The sequence below is a fragment of the Phoenix dactylifera genome, chromosome 1 (assembly GCF_051530095.1).
Source record: "Phoenix dactylifera cultivar Ajwa chromosome 1, Ajwa_hap1_PhDact_Kaust_v1.1, whole genome shotgun sequence".
Lineage (NCBI taxonomy): Eukaryota > Viridiplantae > Streptophyta > Magnoliopsida > Arecales > Arecaceae > Phoenix > Phoenix dactylifera.
Genome location: NC_143190.1, coordinates 14,930,937 through 14,951,113, shown reverse-complemented (window position 1 = coordinate 14,951,113; position 20,177 = coordinate 14,930,937). Strand labels below are relative to the sequence as shown.

The 20,177-nt window shown below is 39.0% G+C and overlaps 2 protein-coding genes across 9 annotated transcripts; both read left to right on the top strand.

Annotated features, from left to right (window-relative positions):
- Nucleotides 1-311: 311 nt before the first annotated feature.
- On the top strand, nucleotides 312-8,129 carry LOC103723759 (O-fucosyltransferase 36-like). Its single transcript, XM_008814777.5, has 3 exons — nucleotides 312-1,849; nucleotides 7,116-7,365; nucleotides 7,501-8,129. The coding sequence occupies exons 1-3, from the start codon at nucleotides 540-542 to the stop codon at nucleotides 7,675-7,677; spliced, it is 1,737 nt and encodes a 578-aa protein (XP_008812999.4). The 5' UTR covers nucleotides 312-539; the 3' UTR covers nucleotides 7,678-8,129.
- A 274-nt stretch (nucleotides 8,130-8,403) lies between these two features.
- ZDS (zeta-carotene desaturase) lies at nucleotides 8,404-19,206 on the top strand. 8 transcript variants are annotated; one of them, XM_008814778.5, is made up of 14 exons: nucleotides 8,516-8,928; nucleotides 9,328-9,452; nucleotides 9,761-9,895; nucleotides 10,957-11,029; nucleotides 11,340-11,413; nucleotides 12,831-12,935; nucleotides 13,277-13,521; nucleotides 13,630-13,717; nucleotides 14,435-14,477; nucleotides 14,570-14,726; nucleotides 14,929-15,057; nucleotides 15,845-15,917; nucleotides 16,772-16,936; nucleotides 18,768-19,206. In XM_008814778.5, exons 1-14 carry the CDS (start codon nucleotides 8,742-8,744, stop codon nucleotides 18,933-18,935), a joined length of 1,767 nt encoding a protein of 588 aa, XP_008813000.4. In that variant the 5' UTR covers nucleotides 8,516-8,741; the 3' UTR covers nucleotides 18,936-19,206. The 8 variants fall into 8 exon arrangements, 6 of the variants coding, with proteins under 6 accessions (XP_008813000.4, XP_088577124.2, XP_088577122.2 ...); XM_088720998.2 differs by having other exon boundaries at nucleotides 8,537-8,928; nucleotides 18,523-19,206; XM_008814779.5 differs by having other exon boundaries at nucleotides 8,581-9,235.
- The last annotated feature ends 971 nt before the right edge of the window (nucleotides 19,207-20,177 follow it).

The window sequence follows — 20,177 nt, the reverse complement described above, 5'->3', positions numbered from 1 at the left end:
TAGTTTCAAGTCGATGGGTCATGATATCAATGTGAACTTTTTTTTTTTTGGATACAGTATCAATGTGAGCTTAAATAGAAGAGCTTGATGCATTTTTAAGCATAAAGGAGCAAGTTCAAACCACTTTCACTGCAAATAACAAGCATAAGAAACTTGCGTAGGAGAATACCTGTGCTCCTTGAGCTAATATAGTGCAGTAACAAATATAAAGGGCAAAAAAAAGGAGATAAGACTATGGTGGGCCCCGCGTCATATGGAACCACCGCATCGGCAGCAGTTGATGGTTCGTTTTCGCTCACCCGACGCTATTTATACTCTCGCGATCGGAGCGCGACCCCTCGTCTTCCCCTTCCCGCTTCCCCTCTCTCTACTCCACTCACCATTTTTTCCCCCTCTTCTCTTCTTGGTTCCTTCGAAACCCGAAAATAAAAAGAAGAAATTGCAAATCCTAGGGCCGGAGATCTCCGCGACCGAGATCTCCACTCCCATGGTCTCTCTCTGATCCTGTCCTCTCCTGGATCTCGGAGGAAACTCTAGCAATGGAGAGGGACCGTTCCTCCGACTCCTCCTCCGACGAGGAGGAGGACCGCCGGACCCTCGTCCCCCAGAACGAGGTGAAGCCGTGGTACCCGTTCTCCGCCTTCGAGATCGGTGACCTCCCTGCCCGGATCCGCCGCGGCTTCTGGACCAGCAAGCGCTACCTCTTCGCCATCTGCCTCCCCCTCGTCCTTATCCTCCTCTTCTTCTCCCTCGACCTAGGCAGCCTCTTCCATGGCGTCTCCATCGTCCGGGCTGACTACCCCGGCGACCGGATGCGGGAGTCCGAGCTCCGGGCGCTCTATCTCCTCAGGAATCAGCAATTAGGGCTTCTAAAGCTCTGGAATCAGACCCTCTCTGCCGCTCATCCTGGATCCGAGGTCTCTCCTTCTACTCCTGCAGTTCCATCCAACAGTTCCAATTCTACCACTTCAGGTAAAGTCGTCGATCTGCCGCGGTCCTTCAATTCGGTCTCGTTCGAGGAGTTCAGATCGGCATTGCTAGAGCAGATCAAGCTCAATAAACAGATCCAAAAAACTCTTCTTTCCACGCATCGGGTCGGGAACACTTCCTCAGAGTCATCAGATAACAATGTGGACTTCGATCTATCTGGTTCTGGAGTTGATGTGTGTAAGAAAGTGGAGAGACCGGCGGAAAGAAGGACGATTGAGTGGAAACCAAAGAAAGATCGTTACTTGTTTGCGATATGTTTGTCTGGTCAGATGTCCAATCATTTGATCTGCTTGGAGAAGCACATGTTCTTTGCTGCACTTCTTGGCCGCACCCTGGTTTTGCCGAGCTCCAAAGTTGATTACCAGTATGACCGTGTCTTGGACATTGACCACATCAATAAGTGCTTTTCTAGAAAGGTTGTGATTACGTTTGAAGAATTTTATGAAATGAAGAAGAATAAGATGAGGATAGATAGGTTTATATGCTATATTGCTTCGCCGCCTTGTTATCTGGATGAGGAGCATATAAAGAGGTTGGAGAAGTTGGGAATTTCATTGGGCAAGATTGAAGCTGCTTGGCCTGAGGATGCCAAGTTGAAGATGCAAAAGAAGAGGGTTGTGGAAGATATCATGCCCAAATTCTCGTCTGATGATGAGGTTCTTGCTATTGGGGATATGTTTTATGCTGATGTGGAGGAAGAGTGGGTGATGCAGCCGGGTGGTCCGCTTGCTCACAAATGCAGGACGGTGATCCAACCGAGTCGGCTCGTTATTCTTACGGCACAGCGTTTTGTGCAAACGTTCTTGGGGAGTAACTATATAGCTCTGCATTTTCGTCGGCATGGATTCCTGAAATTCTGGTAAGCTATCTCTTTTTGTGTTTTTTTTCTAGTTACTTTTATTGAATGATGTCATATACAGTGAGCATCTCATGGCATATGATCATTGTTAACGTATTTAAATCACAGAACTTTATTTGGTGTTACATGGCTGGGCATACATTTGAGCTCATTTGTTTATTATATGTTCAATTCTTTGTCACTTTTCAGTTCAGGTATTTGTCTTGTATTTTTTTCCTTACTTCAATTTGAGATTAGTTGGTCTGTGAAACTATTGCAAAGTTTAATGATATTTTGGTGATCATTTTGACTTTCTTCTGGTTTGACTTTTAGGAAATAAGGAAGGAAAATAAGATGAAATTATCTCCCAATATTAGATATATCCTAGTCCCTTGGTTGTTTTCATGTTCTAGATATGGTGGATATGTGGTCCAAATGCGAGCTGATGAGTTAACACATTATAGAATATTATTAAATTCATTGATTCACGTTTTGGATTGGCTAAGATCGAAAGGAGGAGTTGGAATACTACCATTGAAAGGTTAGATATATATTGCATGGTGGAGGTTGTTATAGTTAGCTTGTTGGTTCTGATGCTCTCAGAATTTGTAGATTGAGCACAAGTTCACAGAGTCTCTTACTTGAAAAATCCTGGATAAAGTGATGTCTCTATACATTGATGTGATTGGGGAGGTGGACTTTTGATTGAGCATAAGAAGCAAAATGACTTCCTTGTTTCATTTACTCATTCCTTATTGGAGAGAATGAATTTAGGATTCAGCCTACCAATCAAGGTTTCAAGGAGCTTGAGAAGCCTGCTATGCTGCTCAACCTTTAATGTTTTCTTATTCCCTTCCCACATAGATTCCACTAGATCACTTTATTTAAAAGAATCAAAATTTGACTACAAAGGTAAAGGCATATTTTATCAAATTTACTTGACCTTCTCTTTGTCTAGGGAGGGGCACTTATCTATTTCAACTTTAGCTTAGTCCACGATACATATTGCATGGGTTAGATATAGCTAACCTTGTTGCAGGAATGTTATTTTTCTATTGATACCTATTAATACAACTACAAACTCAAGAACATTTAGTGCATGGATACATATAATAACAAGGTACATCATACCGCACCAAACCGGATCGTACGGGGCGTATCATTCCATACCAATATCGAACTAGTATCGCGGCATGGGGGGCATATAGACACTTGGTACGCCGAACCGGCTCTTGTACCGGGTATACCAATACAGTAACAGAGTGGCACTGGTGTGGGCCCGTTACCAAGACGGCGTACCTTGTGTAATAGTTATAGTTTCAAAACTTATTCAATAGTTGGAGACTTTGGCTTCTCTCGCTAATACCCAAGTTAAACCTGGAATATGTATCCAAGCAATCTAATTAAAAACCATAAGCGACAAACTAAATCCTATCAATTTGAGTTGATATATTATGGTTGGATTCTAAGTTCATCATGATAAGCATGGGAGGAAGCAGATTATTTGGTTTCAATTTTATGTAAATTGAGGGGATTTGTTTTTGTCACTTTGTTGCGATGCCATGAATTATTAATTGAAGTTCTCACATATTACTCATGTGACAAATGGTACTATGTCTATGCATGCTGGCATACAGAATTAGCATTTCTCTATATACAGCACATAACTCTAATGCAGGTTAATCTAAAAGTGTTGGATGCCATTATATTAAACTAGATTTGGGGATTTCCCATGATTTTAAGACTGGAAGCGTGAGGTGGGTGGACAAGAGGCTGCTTAGTAACTAGGCACAAAGGGGCACCTAGGCACAAAGGGGCGCCTAGGTGGCTGCCCAACCACAACCACCACTGCTACTAGCGGCGATAGAAGCAGCCCAGCATTAGAGCTACTTGAGGCGACAATTGCTGCAGGGGGTAGCCTTGAGGCCCTCCCCCATCCCTCAGCCCTTTCCACCATCAAGAAAAAAAAGGAAAATGAGAGATGTAGATATTGAGGGAGAAGAGAAAAAAATAAAAGGGAAAAGGCGCCATCACCTAATGCCGATTATCATTTGCCGCTTTCCAACCATTCATCGCTAGCCAAGGACTAGGCACTACCATTGCACTCTATGAGGGATTAATCATTAAGGTTTTAGGGGTGAAAAGAGGGAAAAATGCTCAGGAGAATGACAAGTTAAAAGGAATAATTGAACAGACAAGCAATGGGTTTTATTGGTGGGATACCCGACCTTTTTCAGGACTAGACCCGCTTATAAGGGCCCAAGCACCCACTTTTGGGTGTGTCTTAGGTGTGGGTGTTGGGATGCATGCCTAAGCGCTCTCTTGGTGGTAGACTAGTAGGCCATCGTTTTAAGTTGCCTGGGCCCAAGTAGGGTGCATGGGGGCTTGCTCTGCCTACGGTGGCACCTAGCCTGCTTTATAAAACATTGAATTTTTCTAGAATTCAAGTAGAAAAATGCTTGTAGTCATGGCAAATGCACTTTGATTGTTCAGTCATTTCTTTTTTTTTCTTTTCTTTCTCTTAATAGGGGTGTTCTAGGAATTGACCAAATAGGAACAAGGGTTCAAAGTTCCATGGAGAGCATCAATTTTGGTGCTTTGGGTGAACAATTCACTCAAATTAGATGGGACCTCTCTCATTATTTGCCATTTGTACTTAGAGGCTCAATTAATACTATTGTTGAGAAATTTCAGTATTTTGTTACAATGTTGTTAAGGAAAAGAGCATAACACATTGTGAACAAAGTTTGTTAATTATACATGATGTTGGGGTTTGGGTTTAGATACTTGTGGATTGTTGGTGAAAAAACTGCCTGTGGCAACTAGAGTTTATTTGTTAAATCTCTTGAATGCTCCTTTAGTCCTAGTAAGGTGGGATAAGATGACTTAAAATTTCACTCTTCAAAATGTGTCTAAAGTAGTTAATAGGTTTGGGATCATAATTTGTAGTGATTAGGTCACATGCCTCTCTGCAAATCTCTAGCGATACTCTCATGTCAGACAAAAATGATTCAATAAAGTAAGCAATTATCAGATCTTGTTGAATTATTTATAGTTCAAAACAATTAAGATCAATTTTAAAATATTTTTTTATGTGGTTAAATACAGATAAAAGATGAAAGAATTGTGAGACTTATGATGAGAGCTCATTTGGTTGGATGCAACATTTAATCACCAAAAATCAGAGATTGGGGATTCTAAGGAAGACAATAGATTTTATTAGACAAGCAGTTGTTAGGTGTTGTAAAGTAGGCTTCTATGCATGGTATGTTGTGCGAGTACCGAGCTCCGAACTGGTTGCTCGGTGGCACAGGGTCGCTATGGGCCCGTGCCATGCCATACCGGGCCTGTATCGACACAGTAGAAGAGGGGAGAGAGACAACGAGAGAGAGAAAGAGAGAGAGAGAGAAGGAGGAGGCCGAGGGAGGTTGGAGGAGAGCCAATAGAGGGCCGAGGAGCCACCGCATGGAGGAGACGGAGGTCGGGGGACAGCCGCACGAAGGAGGCGGAGGCTGGAAAGCTGCCGGGGAGCCGTGGAAGAAGGACTCCGCTCCGGTCTCTTGTTTTGTTCGAAACAGGGCCGGAGGGACTCCCTTTTATTTAAAAAAAATTAAGTAAAGTCGGCAATGGATTTGCCGACTTTCACTTAAAAACTCCAAAAATAAAAGAGGCCCCCTTCGACCTCTATTTCGAACGAAACAGAAGATCGGAACGGATCCCCTCTTTCGTGGCTCGCTCCTCCGCGCAGCAGCTCCCCGGCCTCGAACCTTCCTCTCTCTTCCTTTTTCTCTTTCTCCCTCCCCCCTCTCTCTCTTTCTCTTTTCCTTTCTCCTTCTCTCCCTCCATCGCCATCCTCGTTTTCGTCGCCGGAACTGTACCGGTCTGTGGCCGATACGGTTCAGGACGCCCCGAACCGGGCAGTTTGGGACGGTTCCGCCAACCATGCTTCTATGTTTTGCTGATGTTTAATACCTTTGTTTTAGAATTGATTAATATGAAAGTATTCAAGGTGTTTTCCTTGAAAGGATGGTTGAAGCGCACAATTCGGAAGAGCTTTATACAAGGATTAAGGACTTGTTCCATCTCGGCTCTACCATATTGGACCGAAGAGTGACTGGGTCATGGTACACATCCAAGACATTGGATCTTTCCAAACCGGGTCATCGGGACCATTACATCCCGACACTTAGGATGGTCTAGCACCTTGGAACACCAATTTTTTATTTTTTAATTTTTTCCTCTTTGTTCTTGTTTCTAATGGTTGTTTTGGTTTGTCTTGATTCGTACTAGTACCTGTACCAGCCTAGCCCTAGACCAGAATGGCCCCTGGTACTGGGATTTAAGACTGTCCATTTATGTCTTGCTGAACAGAGTAGGTGTATTACGAATGAATGAATTCAAAATCTTGTATTAGGGATCTTAAGATGTACCTATTCTTTGGAATATGGTTGTGGAGGCTACAAAGAATATTGTGGAGGCAAGTAAAAAGGGGTTAGTGTAATGGAATTGGTTGTGTATGTAGTTTCTGGGCTGCTGCCGCTTGCGTCATTGTCTATGGAGGATGTCTTGATAAATGTTCAGATGATAAATGTCTGGATTAGTAAAAATGATGTCTCAAGCTATTTCTTTTGTCAAGTATTTGGCCTTAAACCTAATCTTGGAGTGCAGCATTATGGAGATGGCTAGGAGTCATCAGTTCCTGCTATTTTGAGGAATTCCACTTCATCGGTATATCTTCTATTAGGAGAGAAAAGGAAAGAAGAAATGGAACAAAGAAGAGATTCAGTACAATCTTTGTTTATGGCTTAGAATGCTCTCATAATTGGCAATAACGAATCTTATTTTCCTCACCTTATTATCTTCATGTTTTAATAACTAGATAGCCAATGTAATCAGACTGACTGAAAAATAAGTGAAAAATGCAAATTTTGCCTTGTAAAATCCTCAGACCTTACATTACCTTAATTCTGATGACATAGCATAAAAAGTTTACCTTTTGATTTGCTAATATTACTGGACAAATATATTCATTTTAGTGGATGCCATTGACTTGTAGTATTTACAAGTCATGGTTCTCTTTCTGACTGCTAGAAATGTATTCGGCTTCTTTTTGTTCTTGATTTATATGAATTTTTTGATATGTTGGGAAGAGCTCATGGTGGCGATAGAAGGTCTGGGCATAGAAATCCGAATGTAACTCAAAATAAGCTATGGCATTGCGAATTTGACTGCTAGGTGAGGTAAACTGGCAATCTTCTGACAATATATATTTCATGCTTTCCTGCAGCAATGTGAAGAAAGAGAGTTGTTTTTATCCCATTCCCCAGGCAGCAGAGTGCATCCTACGGGTGGTTGAGAGAGCTAATGCCCCTGTGATTTATCTTTCTACTGATGCTGCTGATAGCGAAACAAATCTTCTACAGTCTATGGTTGTGTTTAATGACAAACCAGTCGCACTGGTCAAGAGGCCAGATCATACTAATGCTGAGAAATGGGATGCCTTGTTATATCGAAATCACATGGGCGGAGATAGTCAGGTGAGATATTCTCCTTAACAAAAACACTGATTTAATAAAAGCACAAGCCCACTAAGTTTTTGCATACTATTCTGCCCCTTGTTAGGAGACTGTCAACCCAGCAGCATTCACTAAGCTGGTTTTAATTGCATGCAGGTTGAGGCCATGCTGGATAAAACAATTTGTGCGTTGTCAAATGTTTTCATAGGGGCGTCAGGTTCAACTTTCACTGAAGATATTATTCGACTCCGGAAAGGCTGGGAATCTGCTTCCCAGTGTGATGAGTACCTTTGCCAGGGAGAGCTACCTAATTACATAGCAGAGCTGCAATGATACAAGAGCCATTTGGTTGTTGTGCCCTCTGCCAAACCATCACGAATATATTCTTAGAGTTTACAAGTGTATTTTGTTCCCAATGACCTTGATTCATTCTGCAGGCTACCCATTTGGTTGTTGTGTTCATTAGTGTAATAGTAATACATGACTAGCTTCTGTCAAAAGCTTCATCATTTTGCTGCAGCGGGCAACAAGTGTATCAGATCATAGGGGGTGGAAGGTGTTGCTATTAGAGATGATTTGAGTTTAAATAACCGAGACCTTCTCTTTCCTCAGCACTCTGAGCAAAAGATTACTGCGAAGCCTGTATCAAGTTAAATTCACATTTTCAATTACAGCCCTTGCTAGCTACTTTTGAAGGGAAAATAACATTTTTCCCACTATGATAATACTGTATGCTAAGATAGATTACATGGTGTTTCCATGCTCAAAAGATTTTTTGAGATTCATCTTGGTGCGTTAAAGTTTTGACTGCATAATATATTATTTACAAAATCTTTTTTTGAGGGAAATTTTTTTTATACAAACTCAGCTATGATTGCATATTTGATTCCTTGGTAATATTACCCACCTGGCATTGATGTATTTTTAAAGGAGAGGTTGGCTGTCCCCTGTTCGGGAGGAGCAGCCGCCCAGAAGTCAAGTGCCGTCGTGGTGCCTCCACTCAAGCTCCGGACAGGGGAAGGGAATGGGATAAGACGCACCCCGGATGCACGACAAAATACCTCCGGATTTGCCGACCCAACGCCCTCTCCTCTGATTCCGTTCCACACTCGCCCACCCGTTCCGTTTCAATTAATTAATTTGTTGAATCCTTTTCATAATAATTAACAATCGGAGACGTGGGAGTGGAGCGTGAGATCACGGTCTTTCTTCCGTGTCCCCGTCTCGTTTCTAGTTTCGGGTACGGGGGGAAAAGCCAGGTGGCGTGGCAAAACTCACGCCGTAGGCATCTTCCCCACCAAGATGCTCCCTTCTTCGCCTTCTTTTCCTGTCTTTTCTCTACCGCTTTTTTAGGAGAAGCTAAGCTCGGGGCTTCACTTATCTCTCTAAACTTGGCCATGGCGTCGGCTTCTTGTCCTTCTATCTGTATTCCTGCGACCTCCTTTGGTGCTACCAAGCGCGAGCTCCTCCGATGCTCCTCAAAGCGTTGGCGGGAGGAGGTGGTGAGGTGGAATCCGCCTATGCTGCGGCCGATGACGGTCCGTGCTTCTCTCGACATCAAGGTGTCTGATATGGGTGTCAATGGTGAGCTTTTGAGCTTTATTTCTATTTCTCCGTGGGGGTTTTGAGGATCTCAAGATTTGGATTTTGTGTAAAATTTCGAAGTCCGACTGGAGATTTAGTTAGATTTTTGCTACTATGGAGTGGTCGGCCAAGTTAGGACGCCTGGTGTTAGATGAATGTTCGGGTTCTGAATTTGGTAGCATGCATCCGGCCAATTGAGGGCTTCTAATTGGTTCTTGGTCACGGTCTGTGTTGTTATACTTTATCGTACATCCTGCATCGCAACTATCACTATGGGGATCCGCAGATTGGTATTGAAGTCCAAAAAGTTAATCATCTTTTTTGCTCTTGTTGAATTGAGCTTAAACCGTCCGCAGATCTTAAAAATAAAAAAGTTTTTCTTTTTTATTTTTTTGACAGCTCCAAAAGGGTTGTTTCCACCAGAACCTGAGCACTACAAGGGGCCGAAGCTTAAAGTAGCCATTATTGGAGCTGGGCTTGCTGGCATGTCAACTGCAGTTGAACTTTTGGATCAGGGGCATGAGGTTGGAACAGATTATCTCTGAAAGAACTTTCTTCAGTATCTTGCTTCTGTCGTGTGGGTTTTAGATGGACAATATTGGTTAGGTTCCCTGTTATCACAGTTGCTACCTTGTTTTTCTATTAGTTGCTCGTTTCCTGTGTTTTATGACTGGAATCCTGGCAGCATTGATGGCATAGTTCCTTTCTTCTTCTTTTAGATCTGACATGATTCTGATTTCTCTTTTACATGGTATATAGTTCCCTTCTACAGGGCAGCCTTGAATGTGATAATATGGAACGATCAATGAAGATTGTTCTGCTCCATTTGCAGGTTGACATATATGACACTCGAACTTTTATTGGTGGCAAAGTGGGTTCTTTCGTGGACAAACGTGGAAACCATATCGAGATGGGTCTTCATGTATTTTTTGGTTGCTATAGCAATCTTTTTCGACTCATGAAAAAGGTAAATAATGTCCATACATAATAATCATCATTGAAAAGGAATATTCTTCCATAATATTTTGACCATTGGATCTGTAGTCAAGATGGCTAATTCTTTAAATTGACTGTACACTCGAGCTGTGCTCACCTGGGAGCAAGCTGAATCCAAGGTGGGAAATTTGGGAGAAGAAAAATTCTTTCCTCTCTTGAGCCTTAAATAGCCTTACATTAGGAACTTATATAATGGCAAATCATAATATTAATATAGTCTGTCATGTGCACATGAACTGGTTCCTATCCCATGAATCTGTGTCGATGTGGTATATTTCTTCCTGTCAGATCATCTATGGTAGCATTCGAGGAAATCTAAGTTGCTCATTTTATATGTAGAGACCGCTTCAGCAACTTCTAATTCGCCTAAGGGCTCGTTTGGTTCACGGGAAGCATTTTTCCTCCTTGGAATATGATTCCTGGGAAGAAGATTCCTAGGAAGAGAATGTCTGGAAATGTACTTTTGGCATGTTTGGTTAAACATGGAAAAGTGACAGATTTCCAGAGTGCTTATGTTTGGTTGTTCATCCATTTTTCTGGAAAAGTTGTGTAATTTCTATTATACCCTTAATAAAAATTAGGTCTTTAATGTCTCTTTAATGCTGAAGGATTTTTTTGGAAAAAAATAAAAATGGAGTGATTTCCTCCTCATGGAAAAGTAACTTTTCCATGTTTCTCATGGGAAAGGCTTTCCTATGAAATATGGGAATCATATTTCTATAGGAATACAACTTTTCCATCTCTCTTCTTTGAAAACTCCAACCAAATAAGAGGCATCTCATTACTTTCCCGTTGACCACACTTTCCCCCCCTTCTTTTCCCGCGAACCAAACGAGCCCTAATGGTTTTTCCTCGTTGTTGAACAAATGGTGATTTTCTATCACCTGATTCTTTTGCCAAAGTTCATAAGTAAAAGCTCAATGTCTTGATGGTTAATCTTGCTATTAGTGACTCTTATCTATATTGAGATATTACTCGCCAGTTAAAAATTTATGTGATTTTACTTACTTTTTACTGCTTTACATTTAATAGGTTGGTGCTGATGAAAATTTATTGGCGAAGGACCACACTCACACGTTTGTAAATAAATGGGGTGAAATTGGTGGTATGCTATATGACTTTCAGTAACCAACTGTTTATCATAGAATGAAGCCATTTTACTATTAGTAAAGATATCAAGTTTCATATTGAGGCCAAAGGTTCAACCTTAGGTTTATCAAGAACAATGAGAAAACGGTGAAACCAAATTTGGTTCTCTTTATGGGATTTCATGTCTGACGATGCAAGAGCTGTTTCCTTTCAGCACTTCTAGTTGGGGGCTTGCTCCCTCATACTGCCCAAAAAATGGTTGGTGTGCACTTCACAATTTTTACCACTTTATTTTATTTTATGTTATTTGAATCTCTCCACTGCAGAACTTGATTTTCGATTTCCATTGGGGGCACCAATACATGGTATACGAGCATTTCTATTGACGAATCAACTGAAGGTGAACTTGACTATTACTGATTTTTTTCTTTTTTGAACAATGCATTAAACAGCCATTTATTTGTTTCATATTTACAAGTAATCACTAAAAGATTATCATTTTAATTGCTAAAGCTAACTATACCAAGGCTTGCAAAACTGGTACCAAGAACAGTACCAATACATTACAAGTTCGGTACAGTATGGTTCTATATTGTACAATGTATCAAGATATGCTTCCAACAATTTTTTTTTACCACTCCCAACCATGGTATTGCCCGAAATGGGGCAATGGCCGGTAAAAACCAGTTCAACTCATATACCAAACTGAACTTTAGTATCGTACCAGTACCTCACTAGTACAGTATGGTATGATTAGTATGGAATAGTACAACAAACCTTAAACCAGACATTCTTAATCATTTTTAAGATGACGCTGTACATTTTTCTACCAAGTATTTTATACTTTTTTTTCACCATTACTTGAAATTGGTGGGCTTTACTTCATCTGTGCCTCTAATCTTTAAGTATCCTATCTCAGCTTGCGATTATAGTCTGCTATCATGAGGCTTATGAAAACTGATTTAGTTACTTGTAGCGCATGGTTTCCCTGTTTCCGTAAATGCTCACTGAATGGCTTATGTGAGGTGATTTAGTTAGGTTGAGCACATGCTTTACCTGCTTACAAAACACCCAATTCTTCAGGATCCTTCTTTGCCGTTAATCCTTAACTCTTAGCTTGCAAAAATTGGTACCTGATACCTGAGATATGAATAGTCTCTTAAACTTGTCATGAAACCTGTTGAGCCCTTTAGGGAAATGAATATTGGTGGCAAAGCATGTGCCTTTAGTAAGAGCTTGTGGTTGTTCATGTGTTTTGCAAATGCAAAGACAATGAATCATCCTTTGTTTACCAATGGTCTTAATCCTTCCACAAATCTCAGCTCTGATAGACAGTGTGCATCACAATGTGCTCTAAATGTGCTTCTCTATGAATATTTAACACTTGTTATGTATTATAGCATGTTTATCTTGAATTGGGACAATGTTTCGACTTTTGGGTGCACAATATTGATCAAAACGCAGAACTCTGGTTGTTCATAAATGGTCAGTTTTGGTTCATTCCCAAATCATCTAACGATATATTAATGTGCTTTATTTGGGTCAGTTCTCTTCCTGTATTTATAAGCTTTTAGCATGGCTTATCTTCACCATTTCATTACATATTTTCACCATTTGGAGTGCCCAACCCTACCCCACCCGGCCCAACCCCCCCCCCCCCCCCAAAAAAGGAAAGGAAAACACACGCACTCATTCTTATGTATATGATCACATATGTTTTCTTGTTTTAATCAAAATGTGTCAAGTTTCTTGTATGTCTTCATTCATTTTAATGCCTATCATAGTTTTTGCATTTATAATATCTGATTTTTGGACAGCCTTATGATAAAGCGAGGAATGCTGTAGCTCTTGCCTTAAGCCCAGTCGTTCGGGCACTTGTGGATCCAAATGGTGCAATGCAGGACATACGGAACTTAGATAATGTAAGCACATATGTCCCATGTGTTTTCCTACAGCGAGTTCTATGTTGGTTTAGATGTCTGCAGTAGTGAAATGCTGAAGAAAAAACATTGTTAGCTTACGATAGCTGAAGGAACATTTAGTAAAGAACTGAAGATTAAGAATGGTGTTGTCTTTGGATGGAGTCCATATAAATCTGCTTGCTGCTTAACTTTTCTTAGCTCTGTGTGTGTGTTTGTTTTCTGAAAGCTGTTTTCCTTTATTTTTGTATGAATTTTTTATATGCACTTCTGTTTATGCATTTAGATGTTTGTCTATAGTATTTAAAATTCAGCCAAACATCTAATTACATTTCTTTTTGCAGATTAGCTTCACAGATTGGTTCTTGTCCAAAGGTGGAACCCGCAAGAGCATCGAAAGGATGTGGGATCCTGTTGCTTATGCCCTTGGATTTATTGACTGTGATAATATCAGTGCCCGTTGTATGCTCACCATATTTTGTCTGTTTGCCACTAAGACAGAGGCTTCTCTTTTGCGTATGCTGAAGGGTTCTCCTGATGTTTACTTAAGTGGCCCTATAAGAAAGTATATTGAAGACAAAGGTGGACGGTATGATGCTGAGAATATAATGCATGCCATCTTGGTTTAAATTGAAATACTTTTTGTTACTTCCCTTTTATTATTCTCATTATTACCTTTATAAAATTTCTCCTTTAGATTTCACTTGCGATGGGGCTGCAGAGAGATACTTTATGAGAAATCCCAGGATGGAGGCACATATGTCACAGGAATTGCGGTGTCTAAGGTAAAACATTGCAAAGTAGTTTCCCAATCTTTGGAAGTTCTGTCTTTTTATTTTAAATCTTATCAAGCATCCCATATAGGTATTTTTTTTATATAGGATTTCCCTGTTGTTGAGGTATGTGAGTCTATTCCTAGTCAACAGTTCATGTCAACTGAGATCACTGGGGAGCATATGATGAAACCTTTTAGTGACTATGCTCCTCTCTCAATATCAGTTAGCTTCACAATGTTGTTGATATACAAATTACAACGGCAATTATTATTGGTAATAGTTGTGATGGTTTTACAAAGTTGTTTCCCAATCTTTGGAATTTGTCTTTTTATTTTAAATTTTATCAAGCATCCCATATAGGTATTTTTTTTGTATAGGATTTTCCTAGTGTTGAGGTATTTGAGTCTATTCTTAGTCAATAGTTCATGTTAACTGAGATCACTGGGGAACTTGCAGTGAAACCTTTTAGTGACTATGCTTATCTGTCAATATCAGTCAGCTTCACAATGTTGTTGATATACAAATTACGACAGCAACTATTATTGATAATAGATGTGATATTTTTACTTGTTACTGATGGACAATAAATTTTTCTATCATCACGATCAGCTGTTAATTTTAAATTCCAGACTTCTTTGTTTCTCTCTCTCTCTCTCTCTCTCTCTTGTGAGAACACTTTGTTGCATTCATTTGTATAGTAACTTTATCTAATTCTTAATATGTCAGGCCACAAATAAAAAAATTGTGAAAGCTGATGCTTATGTCGCAGGTTTGTCATTATTCATATATCATTTCCTAGATACTGCTGTTTTGTCTCACGAACCTAACTTGATGGGCATGCATATGAAATTTAAATTGCAGCATGTGACGTCCCTGGAATTAAGAGACTGATTCCATCTCAGTGGAGGGAATTGGATCAGTTTGACAATTTGTATAAACTAGTTGGAGTTCCAGTTGTGACTGTTCAACTTAGGTATAATGGCTGGGTGACAGAGCTACAAGATCTGGAGAGATCAAGGTAATGCACTTTTCGCATGCTCTCTTTGTACCTGTTGTATGAACTTTTCTCATTTTGTCGATATCGTTAATATGACCACATAAAAAAGTTAAGACTTGTCAGATAAAGGTACATTTGTGCTGTTGTTATGTTCTTTTAGGACCTGATGTTACCCTGCTTTGTAGTAAATTTTCATTTCGAATTTATCTTGCTGCAACTGCAGGCAACTGAAACGAGCTGCAGGATTGGATAATCTTCTTTATACTCCAGATGCAGACTTTTCCTGTTTTGCAGACCTGGCGCTCACATCACCAGAAGATTATTACATAGAAGGACAGGGTTCCCTAATCCAGTAAGGCTAATTACTATTATTTTCTTTTGCAATTAAAACGTAACAATACAATATTTGCTTAAACACATGCCTCTACATAATCAGGATATGAAGCCTATGATTTTTTTCCATTTTTTTAAAAAAATTCTTTATATAAGCTAGGTTTTACCATTGGCTAGGAGTATCCAATATATCTGACATTATTCTAGCATTTTTTTTTATAGATATTGATATTTAAATTCCAAAATAGTGGAAGATGATCAATGTTTGTATCATATCAAGTTGCTTGACTATAAGCCTTTAAGTCATGAAATCTCAAAATCAGACATTATATGAGGCCAACTAACTGGAGTTGGAATCTAGTTTTGTCAAAACAAATTGATGTTACTAATTCTTATAATTACACTTGCATAAAAATGCTGGGAAATAGGTTGTTTACATACATATAAATGAGCACCAGCAATCATTAGAATTCTCAGTTGGGTAAATTGGTAACCAGTGAAAGGGAACATTTACTAGCCAAAGCATTAAAGTCATTCTAATGTACCGAACCAACAAAGATGGCAAGAGAACTGAGTAGTCTTAATTTGGGACTGCTTGATTATATGTTGAAGGTTCTTGAAGTTTCTGTATCCCTTTTTTTTTTCTTTACAAGTGAAATTCTTGAAGCTTATTTAGACCTTAATCTGAACCAGTCTCCAACAAAGTTATCATTTTGTATACTCCATATGGTTTACATCCTTCCCATCTAGTTAAAATTAGGCACTATTTTTATTTATTTTCTAATTGCTGTCTCCTTTTTTCCTAGGGCTGTACTTACACCTGGCGATCCATACATGCCTTTGCCAAATGATGCTATCATAAGCAAAGTCCAAAAGCAGGTGGGTGCCTAGGTTCATCTTGTCTCCAATAATCAAGTTTGTCTTGCTTAGGTCAAACTCAGATCTTTCATATCTTGTGTCATTGTTTAACAGATAAATGAAGGAGCTTGGCTTGATTGGTTGTTTCATGGCTTAATCTTACATTAATAGATCAGCATGGTACTTGTTGATCCTATCATCCTATCAGTTATGATGCCCATGGACAGAACACAAAGCTTAATGGCTTACCCAGTACCCAGTCGGTCATCTTGAGCCTGGCCTAGTGCCATTAATTTGGCCATTCTCGATAAAACCTTGGGTGTAAGGAGCATGAGGTCTGGCCTCTTAGCTTCTGCTGACGCCAACTCTTTCTTAGTTCTTGTCCAGGACCATGTTGCTACCATGTCTAAGTTTCCATCCATTAAACACGTTAGCTATGCACATGGATATTTCTTTTCCTTACTATTTTGCTTTATTTCTCTTTATTTTTATTAAATATTTAAAAAAAAATTGATTGCTAGTTTTGAAGCTCTAGGCTTCTGCCTGGCAAATCTTATTTTCGCAAACATTCACTAGATGCTTTATCCTTTAGATTGAAATTTGAAAATGTGACAAAAACAGTCTTTCCATTCATACTGAAGGAAAAACTTGAAGTCTATCCAGACAATTGCAAAGATTCATGCAGGAATTGGTTTGTATGCTACAAATTCTAGATTTTGCGATGATTTTAAATATGATTTAACTCATAAAATGCTGAGTTGATATGTTGGTAGTAACAGAGCTAAAAACTTTTGAGAGGTCCATCATGCACCTATATGGACCTATATAATGATACATAGGCTGTATAACTATTTATCGTGGACTTCTGCTGTCAGGTACTTGAATTATTCCCCTCTTCTCAAGGTTTGGAAGTTCTGTGGTCTTCAGTGGTGAAAATTGGGCAATCCCTATATCGGGAGGCACCAGGAAATGATCCATTTAGACCTGATCAAAAGACGCCTGTGGAAAATTTCTTTCTTGCTGGTTCCTACACTAAGCAGGTAAATCTCACTATCTGGATTTCTTTATCTCGTTTTCTTTTCACCTGATTTCTTAGTTTTCCCCTTCTCAATAGATTGCTTTCTGCACAATAAATTTGTGTCACTACCTGTTCTATGACATATCAGTCAGTTGTCTTATTAAATGCTGCTTTTTTGTGCTCAATCTAGCACCTTCTCCAGTTCACAGCTTAATAGATATAATATGGTTCAGATACCAAGGAATCCAGGGATGCGACGAACTCTAGCTGTGAAATGCTTCAGTAAAGATCACTTGTAATTTGAATGGTTTTCATAGAAAACCATGCCAAAATAGATGATTTTAACAGGTTAAACAGATATCTAAACTTTAAGCATACGTGACTTTGTCAGTGAGGGTTTATGATTCACCCAACTGATTTAAAGGTCACATTAAAGTAAGTTTAATTTGTTTTTCATAAAATGAACTTTGTTATGATTTGGTAGGCACACCTACTTGCATTAGGATTTTACCCAACTGACTTTAAGGTCACATGGAAGGAGAATAAATACTTCAAACTACTTGAATAACTCCATTAGCTATAATGATCCAATTGTCCTTGTACTTAACTAATTGGCTGAATCATCAACTGTTCATCCTATTTGACCGAAGGGACTTCATTTCTTTTGACAATTTGTCATGTCCCACTAAAAAATGCCATATTCCATTGACTAGTAATTTCAAGATTACCAATAGCTAGCGTACCTTTTCTTTCTTTCTTTTGATGTTAAAGTATTTACCAAATTGATCTGTTGCAATATGGCTGCGGTTACACCAAATCACAACTTATTCCAAAATCCAAGCATGAAAGTGGGTCAATGGCAGCTTTTTGAGTATGTCCCTGTGGACCTTCATTCAAATCAGATGCAAGCTAAATTTTTCCTCTCAAATGATGGTCTATTTTATGTTTCAAAGTATTAGGACTAATTCTCTTTTTTAATATAGGAACTCAAATTGTGTTGGTGTGAAAATGACTTTTTGGGAAAAGGTTCATTGCCAAATAAAATTAACAAAGAATGTACTTTTGAACTGACTCTATGATTTTCCATAAATGTGGGATATCTCAATATGAAAGATATTCATGACTCATGCAGCAGAAATGAAATAAAACTTCATGGAGATATATCTGCCGTTGTCAGATTATGTGATAATGATCTCAAATGCTTTTTTTGATTCACAATCATCTCAACTGATCTTTACTCCAAATTCGGGGGTCAAAGAGTTTCATAAAACGTTTTTGGTGGGAAAAAATGTGAGTGAAAGATCCCACTGAATCGAATTTGATCCATGAATCTAAAAAATAGTGAGAATTCTTGATCTCTCTCAATTCGAAGATCTAGAATTTGAATTGATGTCGTTTCATTGATTCATCAACTTTTTTGATGTTGTACACCCCATCTGGTGGTTTGAATAATAGGCTTTGATATATTTTTTTAACTAATAAAAGTAATTCTAAGATTTGCTTCTCTAATAAAATCTGAGTAATTGTAAGATTCTCTTTTTTTCATCTATTACTTTACTATTTTTCTAGTTTGTTATTGTATTTGTTATTATTGGCTGGCAAAACCAGGTGCCAGGTTGCAGTTAAATGTCTGCAATTGATGGCTGCGTGGAGATCAATTTTGATATGTAGAAAGTTGGGAACAAGTAAGATGTCATGAACATCAGTATAACACATAGCTAATCCACCTTTAGCTTTCAACCTTTCAATAAAGCAGCTGCTTTTGGGAATTTCAAGAGAGATATCTGCATCAGAGGATGCATGCATTTCTTTTTAGTGAAAAAGCATCATATGTTTGTTGTTCTTTTGTGTAGGACTACATTGACAGTATGGAAGGGGCGACTCTCTCTGGCAGACAAGCAGCCGCCTATATCTGCAGTGCTGGAGAGCACCTGGCAGCACTCCAGAAGAAGCTTGCATCCAATGAATCAGAAGGCACCCTGAGAGATTCGAACGCAGCAGATGAACTAAGTTTGGTTTGATAGATAAATTTGTTGATATCAGATGTGGAACAATGCATCAATATGATGACTTAAATTTTTTGGGGTTCAGATGAGGGACAATGCATCGACAGGTTCCATCTCCATGAACTCAGTGGATGTATTGCTGCCTTTCCCAAGCTGTTCATGTTTTAAGCATTGTGCGTAAATTAGGAACTGATTTACACATGGCATACGGGATAAATTCAGGCAAACATCAATTACACAGTATTAATAGAATTACCACGTCACCGTATAGTGCTTTGGTCTTGTACCTTTTATTGAGAGCTTGTCATGGCGTTTTGAGTTTTAATAGAGATACGTGGTGAAGCTGTCTGCCGTCATTTAGACAAATGTAGAATCCAAGCTGGGATTAGTCAGTTATTAACTTTAATTTTCGTTCTCTTTGCAAAATCATTGGATGACAGGATCGAAGGAAGAGATTTGCTTGTGCTGTTCCCATGTTCATAGGAAAAGGAAAAGAACTATGAAGAAATTATTGGGCTTAGAGAATTTTATGAGGTTATACTATCCATAAAAGTTAATGTTAGAAAATGAAATATGTATTCACAAAATGAAAATTTTGTTGTATGAGCTTATGCGGATGGTGGAATGATGGAGTCATGAAGCTGAGCTAGCATGTGGGAAATGCTTGTCTTTCGTGTGAGGCCAGGGGGCTCACTTTCTATAAATGAGGTGAAGGAAAGATTTACCTTCTTATTGTTACTAGATTTCTTGATCTCATATTACAAGAAGCATGGAGCTCCGAAAAATCTATTCTATTCTATTGTATCATGTAGCACCACCCCTTCAATATAACCATGTGTGACAGGGTGAGGCGTGTTGAACTGCTCATGCTTTTGTTGTTGGTGTCTTCCATGCACATCTCATCAGGCCACACATATTTACAGGAAGATAAATGAAGCTGTTGATTGTGTTGTCTCTTATGTGGCTCAAGTTGAGCCGCTCAACATTCTAATGGTTTTATTTGGACGGCCTACACGTTTAATTTTTTGAGTTTATTAGCTGCATTCATACCCGTAGGATGTGAGCCATCGTTGTACACACACAAAAAAAAAGAAAAACGTACGCTCGATTGCTATAAAATTTATTATTATTAAAATATTTATAGAAGAATAGAAAAATAAGGAAAAAAAAGTGAGAAAAGTGATTTTATTTTTCTATTCCATCATATTTGATACATCTCAGGAGTATACGTATTCCTATATAAACTTCATATAAGAA

Coding starts and splice junctions, on each gene's coding strand:
- LOC103723759 (XM_008814777.5), top strand. CDS start 540: ATGGAGAGGGACCGTTCCTCCGACTCCTCCTCCGACGAGGAGGAGGAC. Junction 1,850..7,115: donor CATGGATTCCTGAAATTCTG/GTAAGCTATCTC, acceptor GCTTTCCTGCAG/CAATGTGAAGAAAGAGAGTT. Junction 7,366..7,500: donor ACATGGGCGGAGATAGTCAG/GTGAGATATTCT, acceptor AATTGCATGCAG/GTTGAGGCCATGCTGGATAA.
- ZDS (XM_008814778.5), top strand. CDS start 8,742: ATGGCGTCGGCTTCTTGTCCTTCTATCTGTATTCCTGCGACCTCCTTT. Junction 9,453..9,760: donor TTTTGGATCAGGGGCATGAG/GTTGGAACAGAT, acceptor CTCCATTTGCAG/GTTGACATATATGACACTCG. Junction 15,058..15,844: donor GGACAGGGTTCCCTAATCCA/GTAAGGCTAATT, acceptor CTTTTTTCCTAG/GGCTGTACTTACACCTGGCG.